At 48.4% G+C, this 17416-nt stretch overlaps 7 protein-coding genes across 7 annotated transcripts; 1 reads left to right on the top strand and 6 right to left on the bottom strand.

The window, feature by feature from the left end:
• Nucleotides 1-575: 575 nt before the first annotated feature.
• On the bottom strand, nucleotides 576-1025 carry N7473_008704 (uncharacterized protein; the record flags this gene model as incomplete). Its single annotated transcript, XM_057154644.1, has 1 exon — nucleotides 576-1025. The coding sequence occupies one exon, from the start codon at nucleotides 1023-1025 to the stop codon at nucleotides 576-578; it is 450 nt and encodes a 149-aa protein (XP_057005774.1).
• A 1313-nt stretch (nucleotides 1026-2338) lies between these two features.
• On the top strand, nucleotides 2339-2697 carry N7473_008703 (uncharacterized protein; the record flags this gene model as incomplete). Its single annotated transcript, XM_057154643.1, has 2 exons — nucleotides 2339-2367; nucleotides 2430-2697. The coding sequence occupies 2 exons, from the start codon at nucleotides 2339-2341 to the stop codon at nucleotides 2695-2697; spliced, it is 297 nt and encodes a 98-aa protein (XP_057005773.1).
• Nucleotides 2698-3119: 422 nt separating this feature from the next.
• On the bottom strand, nucleotides 3120-4120 carry N7473_008702 (uncharacterized protein; the record flags this gene model as incomplete). The annotated part of the gene is made up of 2 exons (XM_057154642.1): nucleotides 3120-3675; nucleotides 3726-4120. 2 exons carry the CDS (start codon nucleotides 4118-4120, stop codon nucleotides 3120-3122), a joined length of 951 nt encoding a protein of 316 aa, XP_057005772.1.
• Nucleotides 4121-5129: 1009 nt separating this feature from the next.
• On the bottom strand, nucleotides 5130-5735 carry N7473_008701 (uncharacterized protein; the record flags this gene model as incomplete). The annotated part of the gene is made up of 1 exon (XM_057154641.1): nucleotides 5130-5735. The coding sequence occupies one exon, from the start codon at nucleotides 5733-5735 to the stop codon at nucleotides 5130-5132; it is 606 nt and encodes a 201-aa protein (XP_057005771.1).
• A 1353-nt stretch (nucleotides 5736-7088) lies between these two features.
• N7473_008700 (fungal specific transcription factor domain-containing protein) lies at nucleotides 7089-9698 on the bottom strand (the record flags this gene model as incomplete). The annotated part of the gene is made up of 7 exons (XM_057154640.1): nucleotides 7089-7418; nucleotides 7495-8111; nucleotides 8168-8342; nucleotides 8402-8589; nucleotides 8641-8914; nucleotides 8970-9538; nucleotides 9593-9698. 6 exons carry the CDS (start codon nucleotides 9696-9698, stop codon nucleotides 7558-7560), a joined length of 1866 nt encoding a protein of 621 aa, XP_057005770.1. The 3' UTR covers nucleotides 7089-7418; nucleotides 7495-7557.
• An 849-nt stretch (nucleotides 9699-10547) lies between these two features.
• N7473_008699 (alpha-keto acid decarboxylase family protein) lies at nucleotides 10548-12293 on the bottom strand (the record flags this gene model as incomplete). Its single annotated transcript, XM_057154639.1, has 1 exon — nucleotides 10548-12293. One exon carries the CDS (start codon nucleotides 12291-12293, stop codon nucleotides 10548-10550), a length of 1746 nt encoding a protein of 581 aa, XP_057005769.1.
• Nucleotides 12294-12673: 380 nt separating this feature from the next.
• N7473_008698 (uncharacterized protein) lies at nucleotides 12674-15146 on the bottom strand (the record flags this gene model as incomplete). Its single annotated transcript, XM_057154638.1, has 2 exons — nucleotides 12674-14189; nucleotides 14274-15146. 2 exons carry the CDS (start codon nucleotides 15144-15146, stop codon nucleotides 12834-12836), a joined length of 2229 nt encoding a protein of 742 aa, XP_057005768.1. The 3' UTR covers nucleotides 12674-12833.
• Nucleotides 15147-17416: the final 2270 nt, after the last annotated feature.

Here is a 17416-nt window from a genome sequence, read left to right as displayed (position 1 = left end):
CTGTCAATTGTGATGACGCTGGTTTTTGAGTTGTGTATGATTGATCGATGAAATGGATTTGACGAATCTGAGGGTCACTTTGAATATCTAAGTACAATAGCAATATGAAATGAGTATGACGAACTTTGAGTATGGTCATCTGGCAATCGAATCCCAGAATGAAATGACCTGAAATCCTCCAAATTCTTTCTAGATTGTGTTTCAGTCACATCGAATTTCGGGCTGTTCACAGTTCTCTTCCAAGACTAGGGATTGAGAATGCTGTCAAAATTTTGGCAGGTCCACTGATGATTTTGACCAGCTGGACTGGTCCACATTCCCTCCATTCTGTACCATTTCCTCCATCCTGTACCATCTTCTCCATCTTGTACCATTTCAGCAATTAAAGACATCATCCTTTCAGCCAACGCGACATGTCTGCAGATAACCTGTCTGATTTCTAGATTGGCCCTCCAATCATCCGTTAACTTCGCAGCGCCCAAAATGGAGACATCCACCACCTGGTGAGCGACATCGAGAGCCAGTGATCGGAGGTTCATAGGGACTTCATAGCTTAGTTGAAAGGCTCGTTTGATCTAGAAAAGCCATCGTCCTGCACAGAAGCTAGCCGAGCCCAAGCACAATTTACCCGTTGTGTCAGCGCCTTTGAATTTGGCCGCAGCTTCCTGGCGGCGCAATATGAGGGACATGGCCTCTCCAGCATGACGAACCCATTGAGCCATGGCCTGGATAATGGCCTCCTGATATTGGCCAGTACTGGTTTGCTCGAGGGCATCGTGGAAGATCAGAGTTCCAATGTACTTCCAGTGAATGAGTCCCAAGCCGAATAGTTTGGCTGTGAATGCGTGTAGGTTCGTCCAGCTCTCAACATCTTCGGCATCAACAACGCGGCCGTAGATTCCTTCGTCTGTGTAGAGAGCAACCGGGTCAGTTTTGGGGATGGTATGCTGAGCTGAGATGTAATCCTCATATCGATGATAATCTTCCATGCATGAATTCAGACCGTGTAAATGTCTCCATGGCATATTCAAGATCCCCTGTTTTGACTTGGTCAGCAAGGCAAAGCATTCAAACTTTTCAAAAAGCCGCAGTCACATTCAAGATCCAATTTTCGCCCTCCGGTAATTTTGCAGCTCCATAATGAGGCTTATCATTGTGTTATGAGCTTCATGCGCGTGGGGAATCAGCTCCACCAAACCAATGATGACTTCCCAGAGTCTCTGCAGGAAGTATCCGGACCTGCCGGAGCTCGACTCATTTCCCACGCACCGGAGGGAAATTCTGTGGATTCGTCTTGCAGCCGAAGGTGGCCGGGCGTGAGGATCTCCCTGTAACATGTCTAGCAGGATCGCTCAGAGCTGCCTCTCTTCACTTCCGATCGTATTCAAAGGGAGATGTGACAGGTTAAGTCCCCCTCTTGGCTCACCTCAGTCTTGTATATTCCACAGCTGAGGACCATTGTGAAGCTGAGCTCTGGTTAAAATATTCGGCGAAAATTGGCGATGATGGTAGAAGAAGGGGAGGATTATGGTTTGAGATATCACGAGTAAAGTCGGTCAAGGTCAGAGGAAGGAGAGTAGAGGATAGATTTGAATGGTGCGAGATCCGCGGAAAGTTTGATATCAATTGCATCGTTTCCGCTGCCTTCTGAGGTTGTCTGGCCGGCTAGACATCTGATCTCTGTGGCGACCTTCTTTCTCGATGTTTCCGCCTTTTCACCCCAAACATTTTGACCGCAGCCACTTCGATGATTATGCTTCCTCCCTTTCGTTGACAAATCTCCAGTGAAGTTGGACACATCTCTAGTCACTCAACCTGGTCTATCCTGAGTAGAGGTGAGTGAATTACCTCGGATTTAAAATTTATTTCTCCTGACTAGTTTTAGTTATCGGCTTGTTTGACCGCCGATTCCCCCAGCCATGTTCAGAACGCTTGAATCTCAATCTGGAGATCAACCGGCGTGACTCTACCAATAACCAGAACAACCAGCGTCGCCAAGCCCCTCGCCCTCAATGGATAGCTTCATTTATCCAAAGCAGGCCTCGTGAGCCGGCTAGATCCCGTCAAGATCAATCTCGGTACCGCGCCCCCACCACCACAGCTTGGCCTCAACCGAGCGTCCAACGCCGCGAACCGCCCCCGGCCAGACAGTATCAGTCCAGGCGTCCGACTATGAACCAACAATCCAGCTGTCTCACAACCCGAGGTACGGACCAAAGAACAGCTAGACCCAGAAATCCGAGTCCACCACAAAGGGTTCAAGCGCACGTTGTTCCATCTTCCTCTTCTTCTTCCTCCTCCTCCTCCTCCTCCCAGCAGCAACGGCGACGAGGCAGCCATGCATCCATTCAAACGATTGAGTCATACGTGAGTATACCCCTTGGGCTAACCAGCCATGTACCTTCATATACTGACCTATATAATATCAGTGGTCTCTACGGGAACTGCCATCACGCCATGAGCACCGTCACATTAGACGTAGGCAAGCTGAAAACATTGCTAGTGTCACGTCCTGGATGGACGACCATGACGGATCTGCTCGGGGCCACTGGATGGACTCCCGTGCAAATGCTTCCCGAAGGGGTGCCAATGCTAGGAATTTTCATGATCGCGTTGATCGCGCCCGTCCGGCCCGAGTCATTGTACCTGAAGATAAACCAGAAAGTTACTTTGTTGCTTACTTCACCCCTGGGTTGAGGCGAGAGATGCTGCGTGCAAGCTACCATTCGTACTCGAAGGCTCTAGCTCGACGAATGGGGGATCGATTCGAGCAGAGATTCTTGGATATCTTTTTCAGATAGAATTTTACAATCTCTATTACTTGTCTTGCTGATACAGTAGTGTCATCAACAACGCTATGGTCTTCGAAACCACTGTCCCCTGGCGTGTTTTCTCGATTGTGGACCACGAGACACGTGCACACTCATTCTTGAATGAGTTCCCAATAATTGTACACATTCACTAGACACAAGGAACAGTATTTTGGCATCTATAGCTCGATTTCATCTGTACGCCGGTCTAAGAGCGCCATGCTCTGTGATTCGATCTCAGATTTTAGCCGTTCCAAGAACTACCACATGGCAGGTCGACCTTTTCTAGGACCGGATCAACCTAAGCCTCTATTCAAAGCTCATCCCAAACCATCTCTGAAGACCACGAAACTTCTCCTCATCGCTCTGGAACGAATCAATCACCCTTGTTCTCCCTCCCATATTCAGTTTCACCACACCGTTGACATACATAATTTTCCCAACAATAGGGATCGCCTCTGCATCATCAACAGCACCCTCACCATCCAGCAGAGGAAGACCATCTGTCTCTCCCCCTCGAATGAACCTGACAATCCAGAAATTCCCTTTGTGTCGGGCATCCCAGCTTGTATACCGATTCATCACTTCGTAGTCGTCTTGGAAAAACTCGAACTCTCCAAACGCATAGAAGGAATTCCATTCCTTCGTCGGCCCATTGCGGTACTGATAGATCCAAAGCTTTTGCTCTGGGCGTGTTTGCTTGGGCATATTTCCATAAACTAATTGCACTTCTTGTGTTCCGAGGTTATGAATAGGTTGTTCTGAGACAAGTCTCAGCGGTCGCGTTGGTCCATCTCCGCCGAACGCGGCATCGACGTGATATTTATCCCCTGTTGGAAGTTGGACGATATTCACAATGTGTGTCCTATGTCAATGTCAATACGGTTTTTGGGTGGGAGTTTGCGGGCATCTTACCATCCCTTGAATTCACCTTGAGGGACACCATCAATTCGTGCCCGGTTGCGCACTCCTGTTGTATAGACCGAAAATCCCAAGCCTAACAGAGCGTGGTAGAAGAAGATACTGCACTCGAGACAGTAGCCTCCCCGCTTCGATGGCTGTGAATCTGCCGATCCCATGAATTTGGCATAGATGCTTTCTGGACGAATTTCGATGACTTCATTGTTTGAGTAATGTACTGACAAATTGTCGTATGGGAAACGAGTGATTTGACCCCGGAAAAGAGTCGTTAGACCTTCTACAGTCTTGGGGAAAGACTGCGGGTTTTGGATGAATTGATCATATTCAGCGGGAAGGGCGAGATACTCAAGATATTTGCTCAGCTGGGCTGTCGAGAATGCAGACGCCATAGTTTATCTTGCAGTCCAGTAATTTTTGTCAAAGCGATTGAATTAAGGAAAGCATTATATCCATAGATTCGGGATTGCATGCATGTCCTTCCATTTTTGCTTCTGGGTGTTTTAGCCCCTGGTGAGTCATCGCAATTTGACTAACTAACCTAGTTAAGTTACGATTTTGCGTGATCAGCCAAACACTGCATGTTAGACTAGGCCTAAAATAGGCACCAAATGAACGACATGATCCGTATTTAAATGTAAATGAATAGCGAGCCTTGTACCAACCCGCATAAAATGCCTGTGTTAAAAGGTAGGAGTATGGCCTGGACCGATAAGTATCCCCCCTGAATGTGTAGGCACCACCACTCAGTCCACAATTAAGGAACCTACCACGTCGCCTCCTATCAACGTACTTGTAAATACCGCGGTCGTCCTGGCCTCGACCGACCAAAATACTGTAATAATACCATACAGTACCTAAACCGGCCCATTCTACTTCCAGCGCTTACCTAGCCGCCTATATAGTAAGGACTTGGATATATACAACTTAAGGGTTAGATCTGATGGAGATTTCTCCCCCCCTCAGATCGAGGTTTCCGTCGCCTGCCTCTGTGAAACTAGAGAATTTGTCCCTTTTAGCCTCTGTTAGCTGTTGCTTCTTCCCTCTTCCCTTGCTTCTCAGGAAGTCCTGGCTCAAAAAGGCAATTCACAGATTCAGCGCTTGCCTCCATGTGATGAATGTCCCACTCTGACCAGTTCTTTCTCTCCTTTGCTGTCCCTCTCAGTGTATCCAGTCCTAGTAGAATTTGATTTTAGAGACTTCGCCACTTCAGTATCTCCGGTCTTATAGACTTAGTATGTTAAGATAAAACCAAAAGATTGGATTTTTGGTGTTTACAAACTTTTCTGCCTTATCACATTATCTCATACACATGACTTGGCCCCTCATCAAGATGTTTTGAAAGCGGACTTCTCCCATTCCTATCTCTCTGCCTCTCTGCCTCTCTGCCTCGTCACCGACTCAAATGTCATTGTTGCCGCCCGATAGACAACTGCTAAAGCTCAATGATGGGCCACAGTATGCGTTCGATTTGAATGACGCTGTCGGGCCAATCTTCAACCATCCATCCCATGTGCCTCCATGATCCATGCGGAGACATTCGGTACCGCAAAGCTTGTTGCCATTTGTGTCGGCAAGATATTTCTTAATGGCACCTGCAATAGTGTCGTGCTGTGCTGTGGTGTCGCAGTTCCGGCCAGAGGAGTAATACACCCAGGACAAGGATTCGTAGGTGCCATGCATGGTGCTGCAAGAACCCTGATTGGATAGCTCCTTGATGGTACTAGCGAGAGACTTTGCCATACTAATCACAAAGTTGGTGATCACGACACAGGATGCAGTAGTGCTGATAATCCGCTCGCAAACTCTGACAGGAGTCCTCTCCACAAGACCAGTGTCAATGCCCCTTGTGCTAAGATTGGTGCTTGCCGTGGTAGTTTCGTTGAGACTAATTTGCAACCACCTGTCTGGTGCCGGCTGCCCATCGATAGATGAAGGCCAAGTAGAGGCCTGCACTGAAGTTGAAAAGCAGCAGGCTGCCATCAACAGGCCTTTGAGTAGGAGCATAGTAGGCAATTCCGTTTAGTAGAATAAGGCCGGCAAGACAACAGAAGCGAGCGATATCGTGAATGCGGTCCAGAAAGGTGGTCATTGCTTGAATATCTTGAAGCCCTGATCTGGAGTTGAAATTCCACGGACAGCGCTGCCCCTTTTATAGTTTTGAAGATACCAGTTCCCTGAATGTTCACTGTTCTGTAGGGATGTATAAACCTCGAGCAAAATCAAAGGTCCGCTATCTCAAAAATGTGTTTTGGTGGCTATGTCCACTACATTACCCACTGTAAGGTTGGGGGCCGTTTAGGTGTGTGTTCAGCTTGCGGCCCTAGTACTGTATTGTGGGTTCTCTCGGAATCTACGGCATAGCAGCCGAAGTGTGCAGATCACTTTCTCATTCGCATTACTGCCGCTGATAGGCCGATAGTCAGTAGACTGTCCACGGCGCTATATCTAGCGACCCGCAGCTCTCCTAGAATTAGGCAACTCTCGGCCCTTTGTCCTAAAGCAGATGCTAGGTCAAAGATATACATATCTAGGGGTGGAACGTGGTCTCGGGGTGACGGGAGATATCAATCCCAAGTGGAGTGAAACATATCTAGCCCCGAGGTCGTGTTCACCATAGGCGCTGGATACAAGGCAAGCACATATTGCAGATATTATACTTAGACTCTATCGGGGAACTTTCACGACGGTGGTGTCGCTTAAAACACACTTTCCGTCATTTTTACGATAAAGATATTACGCCGATCACCGGATGGCTCGGCCCGCTCGGCCCCATCGATCACGGCCCAGGTTTCCAATTACAAGTTGTGAAAGCTACCACGGGCCATATTGGCTTGTATTTACCGTTGACGAATAGGGGAAACAGGATCGATTGATATGGGGATCAGACAAAAGAGTTGATTGATTGATGAAGGAAAAATATCCTGGTGTGGTGGAGCGGTATTTCTGGATGAAAGTTGCCGAGGGCGGCGGATATGTCAGAAAGTACGAACGCAAACTAAAGTTCAAACACAGGTGGATTGGGCACGAGAGTATTATACTGTAGTTGTAAGTCACTATTCCATTTTGTCCATAACACAATAACATTTGTTCTAGGATACAGTACCTAACGTTGTTGTCTTTTTCTTTCTAGAGATACGCTTAGTCAAATCGTCTCAAATACACATTCTCTGAGGGGTATCATGGGGAAGATGAAATGTTAGATTTGATAGCACTTGTCACCGCAACTATTGAAGGCCATCGCCAATTAACGGCAAGCGTGGATTTTCACAAGTATCAAATCATAACCAGGCGTGCTTACAGGGTTTTGCCATGTCCACGCGTTTTTCCTCGTCTACTTTCCCTTTTCGACGAAGTTGACTGTGCTCGAGTTGGCGCAGAGGCAGGCTGCAGGCAAATGAACGAAGTGGGCTACGGATTTTTCTGATTGGTCATGTTTCAGATACAGAAGTTATCAGCAACTTCATAACATCGGATGTGCTTTACGCTACTTTGATCCATATAGTAGCGTGGTTTTCGGATTCAAGGAACTGGATATCTGCCGTGATAAAGGTGCTATTCCTTCCGCGGATTAGGTTCCTGACCTGAAGCTGATCTGGTGAAACGTCCGTGGAGTTTGTAATTAGGCTCTGATCAAGGTGCACGGTAAAATGGTGCATTCAGGGCCACCGAACCCAAGAAGGGCATTCTCTAGAGCAAGTTTCTGTGTCAGTCGGCCAGCCCGTCTGCCTGACATTACTCCTAAAAGAGTACTTAATATACATACCCTCTTTATTCCAAACTATCCCAAACTAGCCGTGATTCTCAATTTGAGAATGATATCAAACACTCAAAAAGCGATATCAGATCCTAGCAAATGCCGTTGTAGTTCCTCAAAATCAGCCACGTCTGCACCCGTCAAAACGAAATCATCTCCTTGGTACAATGAGTACATCGTTTGCGCGTCGGACGGAAAAGGCATTGGCAAATATGCTGATGCATAACCATCCACCATATCTCCACCGCTTTCAAAATTCCACGCACTAATGTAAGATGGAGGATGATCCCCAGTGGAATGAGGTGTCGGGATGACCTGACTGGCCGAGGAACCCAAGGGCGATTGTGCGTTGCCATTGGATGTTCCTATTCCTTCGTGGAATGACTCGACTAATGCAGGGATGTGATCATACAGTCGTTCGATCTGGTCGTGGCGAGACCTGGCTGCCTGATTGTTGTAACCAGCCAGGAAGTTGAGAAGTTCTAGGGATTCCGAGATTCCAGGGGTTGGCTTTAAGAATGTCAAGTATTGGCCTTGGGTATTGTTTGTTGACTCGATGATTGCGGCGAGAAGCATGATAAACCCCGCGGAGAATATGGCGTCGAGATCAAAAAAGCCAAATTTTGCTTTTGAATATCAGTCAGTTGAGAGAATGAGTCCGATTTAGGCAAAGAATACCAACCTATCATGTCCTCCTTCTGCGCCTGTAACATGAGTTCTAGTGACCGACGAGCAGCCTCTATGCAAGTGCAAGTGAGCTGTTTAAAAGCATTCCCACTATTTGAAAATGTGGTCTCGCCGCTGAGAATTGCCTTTGTCAAGTGCAGAACGATCGGTCGCAATGTGAGAATTATTGACTTTTTCGAATTAGTCGTGTGCGTTTTCTTGAATTTTCTGTCACCGGATGATGCCATACCTGATAAAGAATAGTATACAGCGATATACTTAATCGTTGATCTTTCTTCGATGACTGCTGGTTAGGCACGGTGCCAGAAAAGCCAAGACCCTGAGGGATTTGTCTCGCGAGTTGATTGAGTGTCGAGATAATATCCTGGACACCGGCAACAAATTCATCCTTGGGACATGATTCCTGGCTGTAGATGACTTCAAAAACTGTCAGTATATCGAAAATTAAACTTTAGTGTCAATAATTACCTGAATATATTCGAGTTTGTATCTGGGCTACCTCAAGGTTGATCTGTAGTGCAAATGGGTTTGGAAACCCAGGTGCATCCGCAGGGAGGGATGCATCCACAAATCTATCATCAAGAGCGAGTGGGCAGCCATTCAAAATCATTGAGCGCTTGTCCTGCATGTGAACGGTCCACCACAGTCGGCTAGCGTGAGTCGCTTCTGATCGACGTAGCTTTTGCATTGTCTGTTTTCGATGTAACCTATGCAACATAGCTAGGCGAATTGCGAGACCAATCTGTAAAGGATAGCTTAGTCTTGGCGACCACTGGATTAGGAGTGGAAACACCCACGTAAGAAGCGGCGTCGTCCCTTCGATCAATATTTTGTAAATAGACTGTGATGATGGCGAGGATCTCGATTCCCGCTACGCCGTGAGCTCGTAGCTCCGAAGGGCATGGAAGGAGATCTAATGCGTATTTGAATAATGTATAGCCCGGGGGAGAGTTTGAGGCGTCCGACTCCCCTCGAAGCAGCCTTCCAAGGGCGAAAATCAACAGAGCCTGTAGGAATCCAATACTGGGACTTTGGAGACTTCCCTGTGGATCCTCGTAAACTATAGCCAATTGATCAGAAGCCTCGCGTGCATCGAACAGGTGCTGTGTTTCGCCGAAATAAAACAAGACACTATCGAGAAGTCGATAGGCTTCTTCCTCGGATGGAAGGTTGGGCATCACATATAAACCACCTGGAGCTTGTCTCAATTTCAGAATCGGTCTTTTCGAGGGAAACAAACTTTCCCTTGTCGACTTGCAAGGTGGCTGGGTGATTGCTGGCGATTGAACTGATCGCTGCTCAAACAAAGTTTGTACTCGGTTTCCGAAATCCTGGCTTGAACCAATGTCGCGCTCAGTAGTGATACCTGGCAGTCGTCAATTCAGAGCATGATAGCTATTTGCGTGGGGAAAATACATACGCTGTATAGGCTGTTCTGGCTCTGATGCTGGTAATCCAGTGACTTGATGGGAGGACACAGTTCTTGCGGATGGAGAGTCTACATCCGATCTCCCTATCTCTGTCATGCTGGCAATCAGTATCCTCTTTCATCCCATAAGAACTATCTTGATCATATACTGACCTCCATGTGAACCCGTAGACTCATACAAAGCCAACCGAGCCTCTAACTCACGAATCTTCCTACGCAAAATGTTACATGATGTCCATCATTTCAAAAAATCAGACATACCCTGTGGAGTAAAGCCGCCCCGCATTTGACTCCGGATATCTGCATTCCAGACCCCTCCGCGAACAGTATTCACATGGGTAACCTTCCGAGCATTTAACTTTCTTCGATTTGCACGTCGTGCAGCTTGTCCACGTCAATGCCGGATTTCAAAGATCAGCTGTAACAGGCAAAGAGGCGAACTTACGCGGATGGTAACCTAGAATGTCTGCGTCTAGATGATCGAAAAGGCTGTGGCGTTCTTATGCTTTGTGACATTGTCAATCCAGTGAAATGTATGGAGCATGCCCTGAAGTGGAGATGGAGTTGATGTGTTCCGATGTCTCGGAGTCAACCGAAGTCCCCTCGGTAGCGCGGGCCGTTATTTTCCCGGGATGATGCTATTTGGGGCCAGGTTCTGACTCCATATTTTGCCAGAAGCCTTTATCCACCTCTAGGTCTTGATCTCTCGCGTGAAGTTCAATTTTAAATAGATCAAATTATCTCACTTGACTTAGCATTGTGGATTTCGCGGTTGCCTTCCACAAAAAATGTCAAAAGTTGGAGCTATATATCTAAGGTGCCTGTCCCTGGCGCGTTGTACGGGAGCCCTCGTGAAGATTCGATCTTGAATGCGAAACTTATTCTGTCTTTGCCGGGGATAGTGATCACTCGTTTCATTCAATATATCCCCGTTGCATTGTAGAAATTATGAAGCCTTCTTGCTCTTCCACAATTCCAGCATCAACCTCAAAGTATCATTCGAGTCCATCACATCCATTATCAACTCCACCATCCTCAACCCCTTGCCCGCTCGCATCTCCTCTCTCCCCAAAACACCCTCAAGTTCTCCCCAGTTAGTCGCCCTCGCCGTGTAGACCGGATAATCAGTATCAGCCTTGCCCGCACCAAAGAACGACGGTGCTTCCAAGAATCGCCAGGATGCGACATCATTATACGATTCCTGCGGACCGTGGATAAGTCGCTCAATCGTGTAACCGTTGTTATTGATGATGAAAATGATCACGTCTAATTTCTGGCGAATGATGGTACTTAGTTCTTGCGCTGTCATTTGGAAACTGCCGTCGCCTTCGAAGAGGATTGTGCGGCCCTTTGAGAGGGGGTGGTCATTAGACTGAGCGAGATGTCGCTGGGCGAGTGCGGCGCCTTGCGTGGCGGCGAGCATGTATCCGATTGAGAGCCAGATGCCGGAGTTGATGAGGGTTGTGTTCTTTGGGAGGACGAAGTCACGGCTTCCGTTGCTAGCGGTGCCGGTTTCGGTGAGGATGATGTCGCCTTCGTGGAAGAAGGAGGACATGCGGTACCAGAATGTGTCTTGGGTTAGTTTGGCGGTTGGGTCGTTTGGTGGGAGGGATTGGAGAGCATGGCGTAGATTGGGTAGCTCGGGATATGAGGCGGGTTTGGGAAGTGGGTTCTCCTTTAAGGTTTCGAGAACCATTTGGAGGATTCGTTGGGGAGATACACTCCATGTGCGGCCGCCAATGGTAATGGCATCCCTCTCGATTGCGATGGTTATTTCCGGCTTGGGGACGGTGGCAAAGTAATACGTGTTGACGTTGCTGTGAGCGGGCCCGATATTGATTATAAGGTCGCAGGAGTCGACATAGGAAGTGAATGTGTGAGGTCCGACAGTTCCATGAATTCCATGGAAGTTTGGCAGCGTCTCATCAATGATTCCCTTGCCGAACGGTGTTGTAGCGGTTGGAAACCCAGTGGCTCTAATGAGCACATCCGTCTGACCGGAAAGCCCATATCGCGAAGTGCCCGCATCCACTAAGATAAACTGTCTTTCGGAAGTCCTCAGACGATCGAGGATAATATCACAAACGTCTTGTTCGACTCTTGGATCGCCCGAGGCCGGGGTCACTTCCAAGGCCTGTGCAAGTGGAGTGCCTGGGATAATAGCATCAACCATATCCATCGGGACCTGGAGATAAACAGGCCGAGACTGGCGTAAACACTCGCGAATGACACGGTCAATCTGCGCAGCTGCATTCGCAACATCCGTAATATCCTCCTGCGCAACAGTGACTTTCTCGTACATCTCAGCAAAAATTTTAAAGTCACCCGGCATTCCACGACAGAACGAATGATGGAGTTTCGTGCCATTCTTCTGATCATTCTGCGGGGGAGTCCCAACGATATGGACAACCGGTGCCATCTCTGCATATGCACCGGCAATCGCATTAATAGCAGACAACTCGCCAACACCAAACGTTGTCACAATCGCTCCGATGCCCTTGATACGCGCGTAGCCATCTGTGGCGTATCCAGCGTTCAGTTCATTGCAGTTTCCAATCCACTCGAGTCCCGAGGGGATCACATAGTCGAGAAGCCTCAGGTTGTAGTCTCCGGGGACGCCATGCACGGCGTTTAATCCTGCCTTGCGCAGACGGCGGAAGAGATATTCGGCGACGGATATTCCTCCTGTCATGGTGATGGTCTTGTGTGGATGATGGATGGGAGTATCAAATGAAGGGAGATGGAACAGGGTGAGAAAAGGAAATCTGAGTTTAAAAGGGCTCTTTCCATAAATTATCTTCCAACGTACTTCGGATCCTTCCGCAGAATCGGGACCTCCGAACCCCACTGCAGCAAACGAAATGGAGGCGATCCAAATTGTAGATGGTGGGTTTGATCCGAACTCTTTGTGAGACCGTCGGTAGCTACCGAAGACTCCCCACTTCTATCCGACACAGTCCCCGAGGGTAGCTAACCACCGTTACAATGTCCAATAAAGAGAATCAGACGAGTAGAGACAGTATTTGCATTCAACTAATAACTATTCAGATGAAAAAAAGGACTTCATTGAGACTCTAGATTAGATAAATGTAAAATGAAAGTAGCAACACGCGTCACAAACCCCAACCCAGATGCAAATCAAACGCCCTCGAATAAAAACCAGAGGCAACAATACGAAAAGGGGGAATCAAAAATGAAAGTATATAAAAAACACCACTCCCAATCTCAAATCTCAAAGAGACTCAATCTGCAACTCCTGCGACACAGCATGTTTATGTCCAAAGCTCACATCCGTAATCCGGGGCGTCATCGGCCTACGCTCAATCAACCGCTCATTCGAATGAAGATAGTCAACGCGTGCACCGACTGGGACAATCATTTGACGTTTTCCCCGAGATACGGATATCGAGCGTGCTATTGAGACTTCGATGGTTGGGATTTTGCGTAGTGATTCGGTGGGTTCTTTTGTTTCGAGGGCCATGCCGATTTCGATATCGATTTCTTCGGGTTCGGAGACGAATGGCATGCGGGGTGATGAGCCGCCGGGGGAGATGCCTGGTTGGGGACTTAGGGATCGTATTATGGGTGATGGTGTTCGGTAGAGGTTGTCTTTTGATAGGTTGGGTGTAGGGAGTGTGCTGGTGGGTGGTGTACTTGTAGGGAGTGTGGAGGATGATGATCCTTTTTTGGCTGCGGGCCGTGGTGGAGGCTGTTGCTGTTGCTTGGTTTGGATTTTCAGATTTGGTCGAGGGGGCCGCATATCTGGTCTTTGTTGAGGTCTTTGCTCCTTTTCTTGAACCAGGTTTGGCGCTTTCTGAGGGGTCAGGTGCGGCATGGGAGGTTCCTGAATAGGTGGACGTGTGTGCATTCTAGGGGCCTGTAAAGAAGACTTTCGCTCTTGATAAGTTGGCTGTGTTTGCGAGATCGGTAGTTGAGAGGGCCGCGGGCGCAGTGCAGGGATGGGCTGTATCGGCTTCTGCTCTACCTGAGAGTCTGTACGCGATCGAGGAAGCGCCAAGCTGGCCGATCGACGCCTGGTATTTACCGGGGGTGCAGATGGCTTCGCTTCACTCTGAGGACTGGGAGATCTCCTCGGTGACTCCGAGACTTGTATATTGGGGGTGACTGCCGGTTGCTTTGCCGTTTGAGGCCGTTCCTCCACTTCTTCCTTCTTGACTTGACTCGGTTCCTTCCCAGTGTGAGCAACAGCGAGTTTTGATGCCATACGGGGACGCGACTGTGGCGCTTTTAGCTCCGGTTTGATGGCAGGCAGCGGTTTATCAAGAGACGACCGTGGCGTGCTGGACTGCGAGGAAAAGATATTTGGAACGACCGGTGATTCAAACGGTGAAGCGACATTGATATTAGGTGTTGCCCTTCCCTGATCCATAGATGCCTTAGATGGACTCTCAACTGGCAAAGTATTCGATCTCAACAGCGGACTCGGGCCACGTGAGAAGTTCTGTTGTGTGCCGAGAACTTGTGTCGCTTTCGACGGCTGGGAAGCTGGGAACAAAGTAAAACTCGATCGTGCGGGTGATGTCGCTCGGCGCTGAGGAACTGGAGGTGGTTTTGCAGCCAAAAAGACCTATATACATCGTTATCACCATGTCCGTTCTATTTTGCTATGTAGTATCCCACAGATCGTAGATACAAGAGATGGCTAGCGTACCTCATTGTTTGGCATGCGCAAATTGTCCAGAGTCTTGCTCCTCCTGGCCAGCAGAGAGGGTCTCTGGTTCTTTTTCATCACTTGACTGAACATCACACTATAGCGCTCCATTTGTACATCTGGAATGTCAATCTCGAGCAGACGGCTCTTTTCGCCTTTCTCGGGGACTTGAGGCTTGTTAGCCTTCCTTCCAGGAAGCGAGAGTTTGCGACTTCTTTGCGGACTGGAGTTTGTTCCAGCTGGGGCAGCGGTAGAATCGACTTCGATCATCGGCCATTCTTCGATTGAACCTCGTCGTTGCAGTGGCTTGTTGCTTTGTTCACTCTCTGGCTTTGGGGCAGGTTTTGGAGGGACTTTGGGCCCATCCATTGGCATTGCAAGCGCATACTTGGCTTTGAATAACCCCCCAATCTTCCTCCATTTACTCGGTTTGTGCGGCAGCGGTGGCTGACCGTCCTTTTCCTGTGAAAAGATGTCCGTCTTGAATCGAGGTGGTGGCAGGTTGTCTCGCGAGTCAAGCATGCTGGGACTTCCAAGGGCAACACCTATTCTAGGTATACCCCCAGGGCTACCGTCTGCACCTGCACGCGAAGGAAAGACTTCATCTGGAGGTGCCGTTACTCGAAAGTCGAATGATGCCGCCATGGCTACATTATTTGGTGGTTTCCTGCTTCCTTGTCCATCCATATGTCTCGGCCGGGGAAACTCATATTGCGCCGCCTTTCCATGTTCTGGTAATTGCCGTGATCCGTTGTTCTTGATATCGCGGAGGTCGGCTCTTGGGAGTGCATCGGTGTAGGTCAAGACAGGGAATGATATCGCATCCGTATCTGGCGCAGTGCGGGACTTGACAGCCGTCGTAGCTCTCGCCATCTCTCGAAAATGCTAAGCGCTTAATATTTGGTTCTTTCGTAGCCCGGTAACATAGAACTAGAGAAATGAATCACAAGCCTGATAAAGCAATATAGTCGCATGCAGAAACAGATCTCAGATCTGTCGAAAGGAATGGACGGCCTTCCAGAAGGCCACAATGCGGAGTCGAATCAAAAGCAAGTCGCAAAAGTTCGCGCGAGCAAAGGGGGCGCTGGCATTTTAAATGAAATGGCTTTGCAGGACCAGCTAGAGTGGCGTCGGGCGATATCGTCGCTTGGGTGGGGGTGTCATTACGCCAAGCTGTGTACTTGAGACACTTTGCCAACGTTGATATTACCATAAATTGGCCTTTATTATTTATCCATGGTCATTTGATATCAATTGACGCTAATTATTGACGGTCGTATCGTATTGCATTCGCGCTCAAGCATTTTTCCTCAAGCGCCGCCAGCCATCAGATCCAGTCATTGTGCCTTTCTACCAATGGTAGCAATAATGTTAGCTTTCTGTGTCAGGCACGTCTCGTCTGGTCTAGGCTAGACTGGGGGCGAGCCAGCTGAACTCAACCAACAGGAGTGCTGCGACGGCCGGTAGGAAAAAAAGGAGGGGCCAGATATCAGCCCCAGCTCGATATTAACGGCCCCGTCGCACAAGAAACAGCGGTGCTAGTCTCTGACACGATCCGCGATTCGATCGACCAGGATTCCGCCGCCTTGTTAGCGCCGCAACGGTTGGATTTTCAGCAGCGGAGCGGCTTGAAAGGCCAGCAGCCAACAGGGGAAACGGGCCTCCTGGTGATGGGCCTTTTCTTCTGGTGAATGCGAGATGCTTATTTTGCGTGGAGCGAATGAGATCGCTTGTTGCGGATTGATTGGTGATTTGATTAGCTCAACCAGTTTCGCTACCGCATTCGGTGCGGGCCAAGTGGGAGCCAGGGGGGGGCCACCAAGTGGGAAAGAGGCCAAATGTCCACCGGGGGCGTGTTTCAGCTCTCCTGAAACTGAGACAAGACTTTGTCTTTTTGAGTCAGGGGTCCGGTCCCATTCTGAGCATGATTTGACCGTCATTGATCCAGGGTGAGACTTATCGTCTGAGCTGAAATTGATAAAAGTGTCCGGCCATTAAGGACGCTGAAGAGATAACTCTTGAGATAGAACGGAGGAATGACCTGAACGAGGTTGTCTAAACGGTGGTCGGTCGCTGGCGCACGGGCCGTCTCAGCTTTGGCGCGTCGGCTGTCGCAGTGCGGTCATTTGTTGCACGGGAGAGTTTTACCTTTGCGATTGTGTGATGCCAAGAGGGAATTCTATGCCAATCGAGCGCTTATTGTATCAGAGGGGGATGAGACGGTAATATGAGAGAGGAAATGGGCAATCAGGCTAATGCCCTCGGCAGTCAAGGACGCCACGGTTTGAGGCATGCAGCCATCGGCAAATACGTACAGTACTGAAAAAAAGGGTCTATTTGATCTTCTAAATGGTTTCCGGTTCAAGTATCTCCTAAAATTCAACCTAGCTCGCTCCAGGCTCATCATTTACTGAATCCTGATGATATCAACGGCAGCAATGAATGTCTCGTCAACCCTGAGCCAAGTAAAATATCATATTCCCCCGTTCTACCCCACGGCGGGTTAAAATTTTGGTCTCCGCAGCCACAAAACCATTCACCATATTCAAGCGTCATCTCCCGTCTGTGCTGAGCGCACTGTATGTACTTGTCGACCCGTCAATGTGGGCCTGTTTCGTATAGCATGATAGGACCCCTTCGTAAATGCCGTCATGTGCCGTCGTTGGGGAGTATCAGTCGATCGATCGTCTCTCCAGATGATGTGGAGCATGGATCTTTGTTTATTTCATACGTCATATTCTTATTTGAAGGTACGGGTTTGCTGGAAATAGAGGACAACTTGGTTATAGATAAATGGGTCAGGATAAGACAACCCAACAGAGGTTTGTCAAAAGCAGCAGTATGAGAACTTACTGGCACCTTCAACAGAAGCTTATTAACTATCGTACTTATACACTCATTGCTCCTGATCATGTCCTGAAAACTGTCTCATATAGATTCGATGTCAAACACTATCGCATACAATGGTCTGGTCTATATGTTAGCTTTGAATGGCCTTCAGGCCATGATTCAATGATGTCACCACCTAGATTTCTCTATATGTGACAAAAAGCATCAAAGAACACACTACCGTGGGAATATCGCTGTATATGTCATCTGTGGTGTATTGGTAGCTATGTTCAGATTTTTCATAGTTATGGCAA

The sequence above is a fragment of the Penicillium subrubescens genome (genome assembly GCF_028828155.1).
Source record: "Penicillium subrubescens strain IBT 31985 chromosome Unknown utg000006l_segment0_segment0, whole genome shotgun sequence".
Lineage (NCBI taxonomy): Eukaryota > Fungi > Ascomycota > Eurotiomycetes > Eurotiales > Aspergillaceae > Penicillium > Penicillium subrubescens.
The sequence above is the reverse complement of the archived record's forward strand: the minus strand, read 5'-3'. Positions and strand labels throughout refer to the sequence as shown.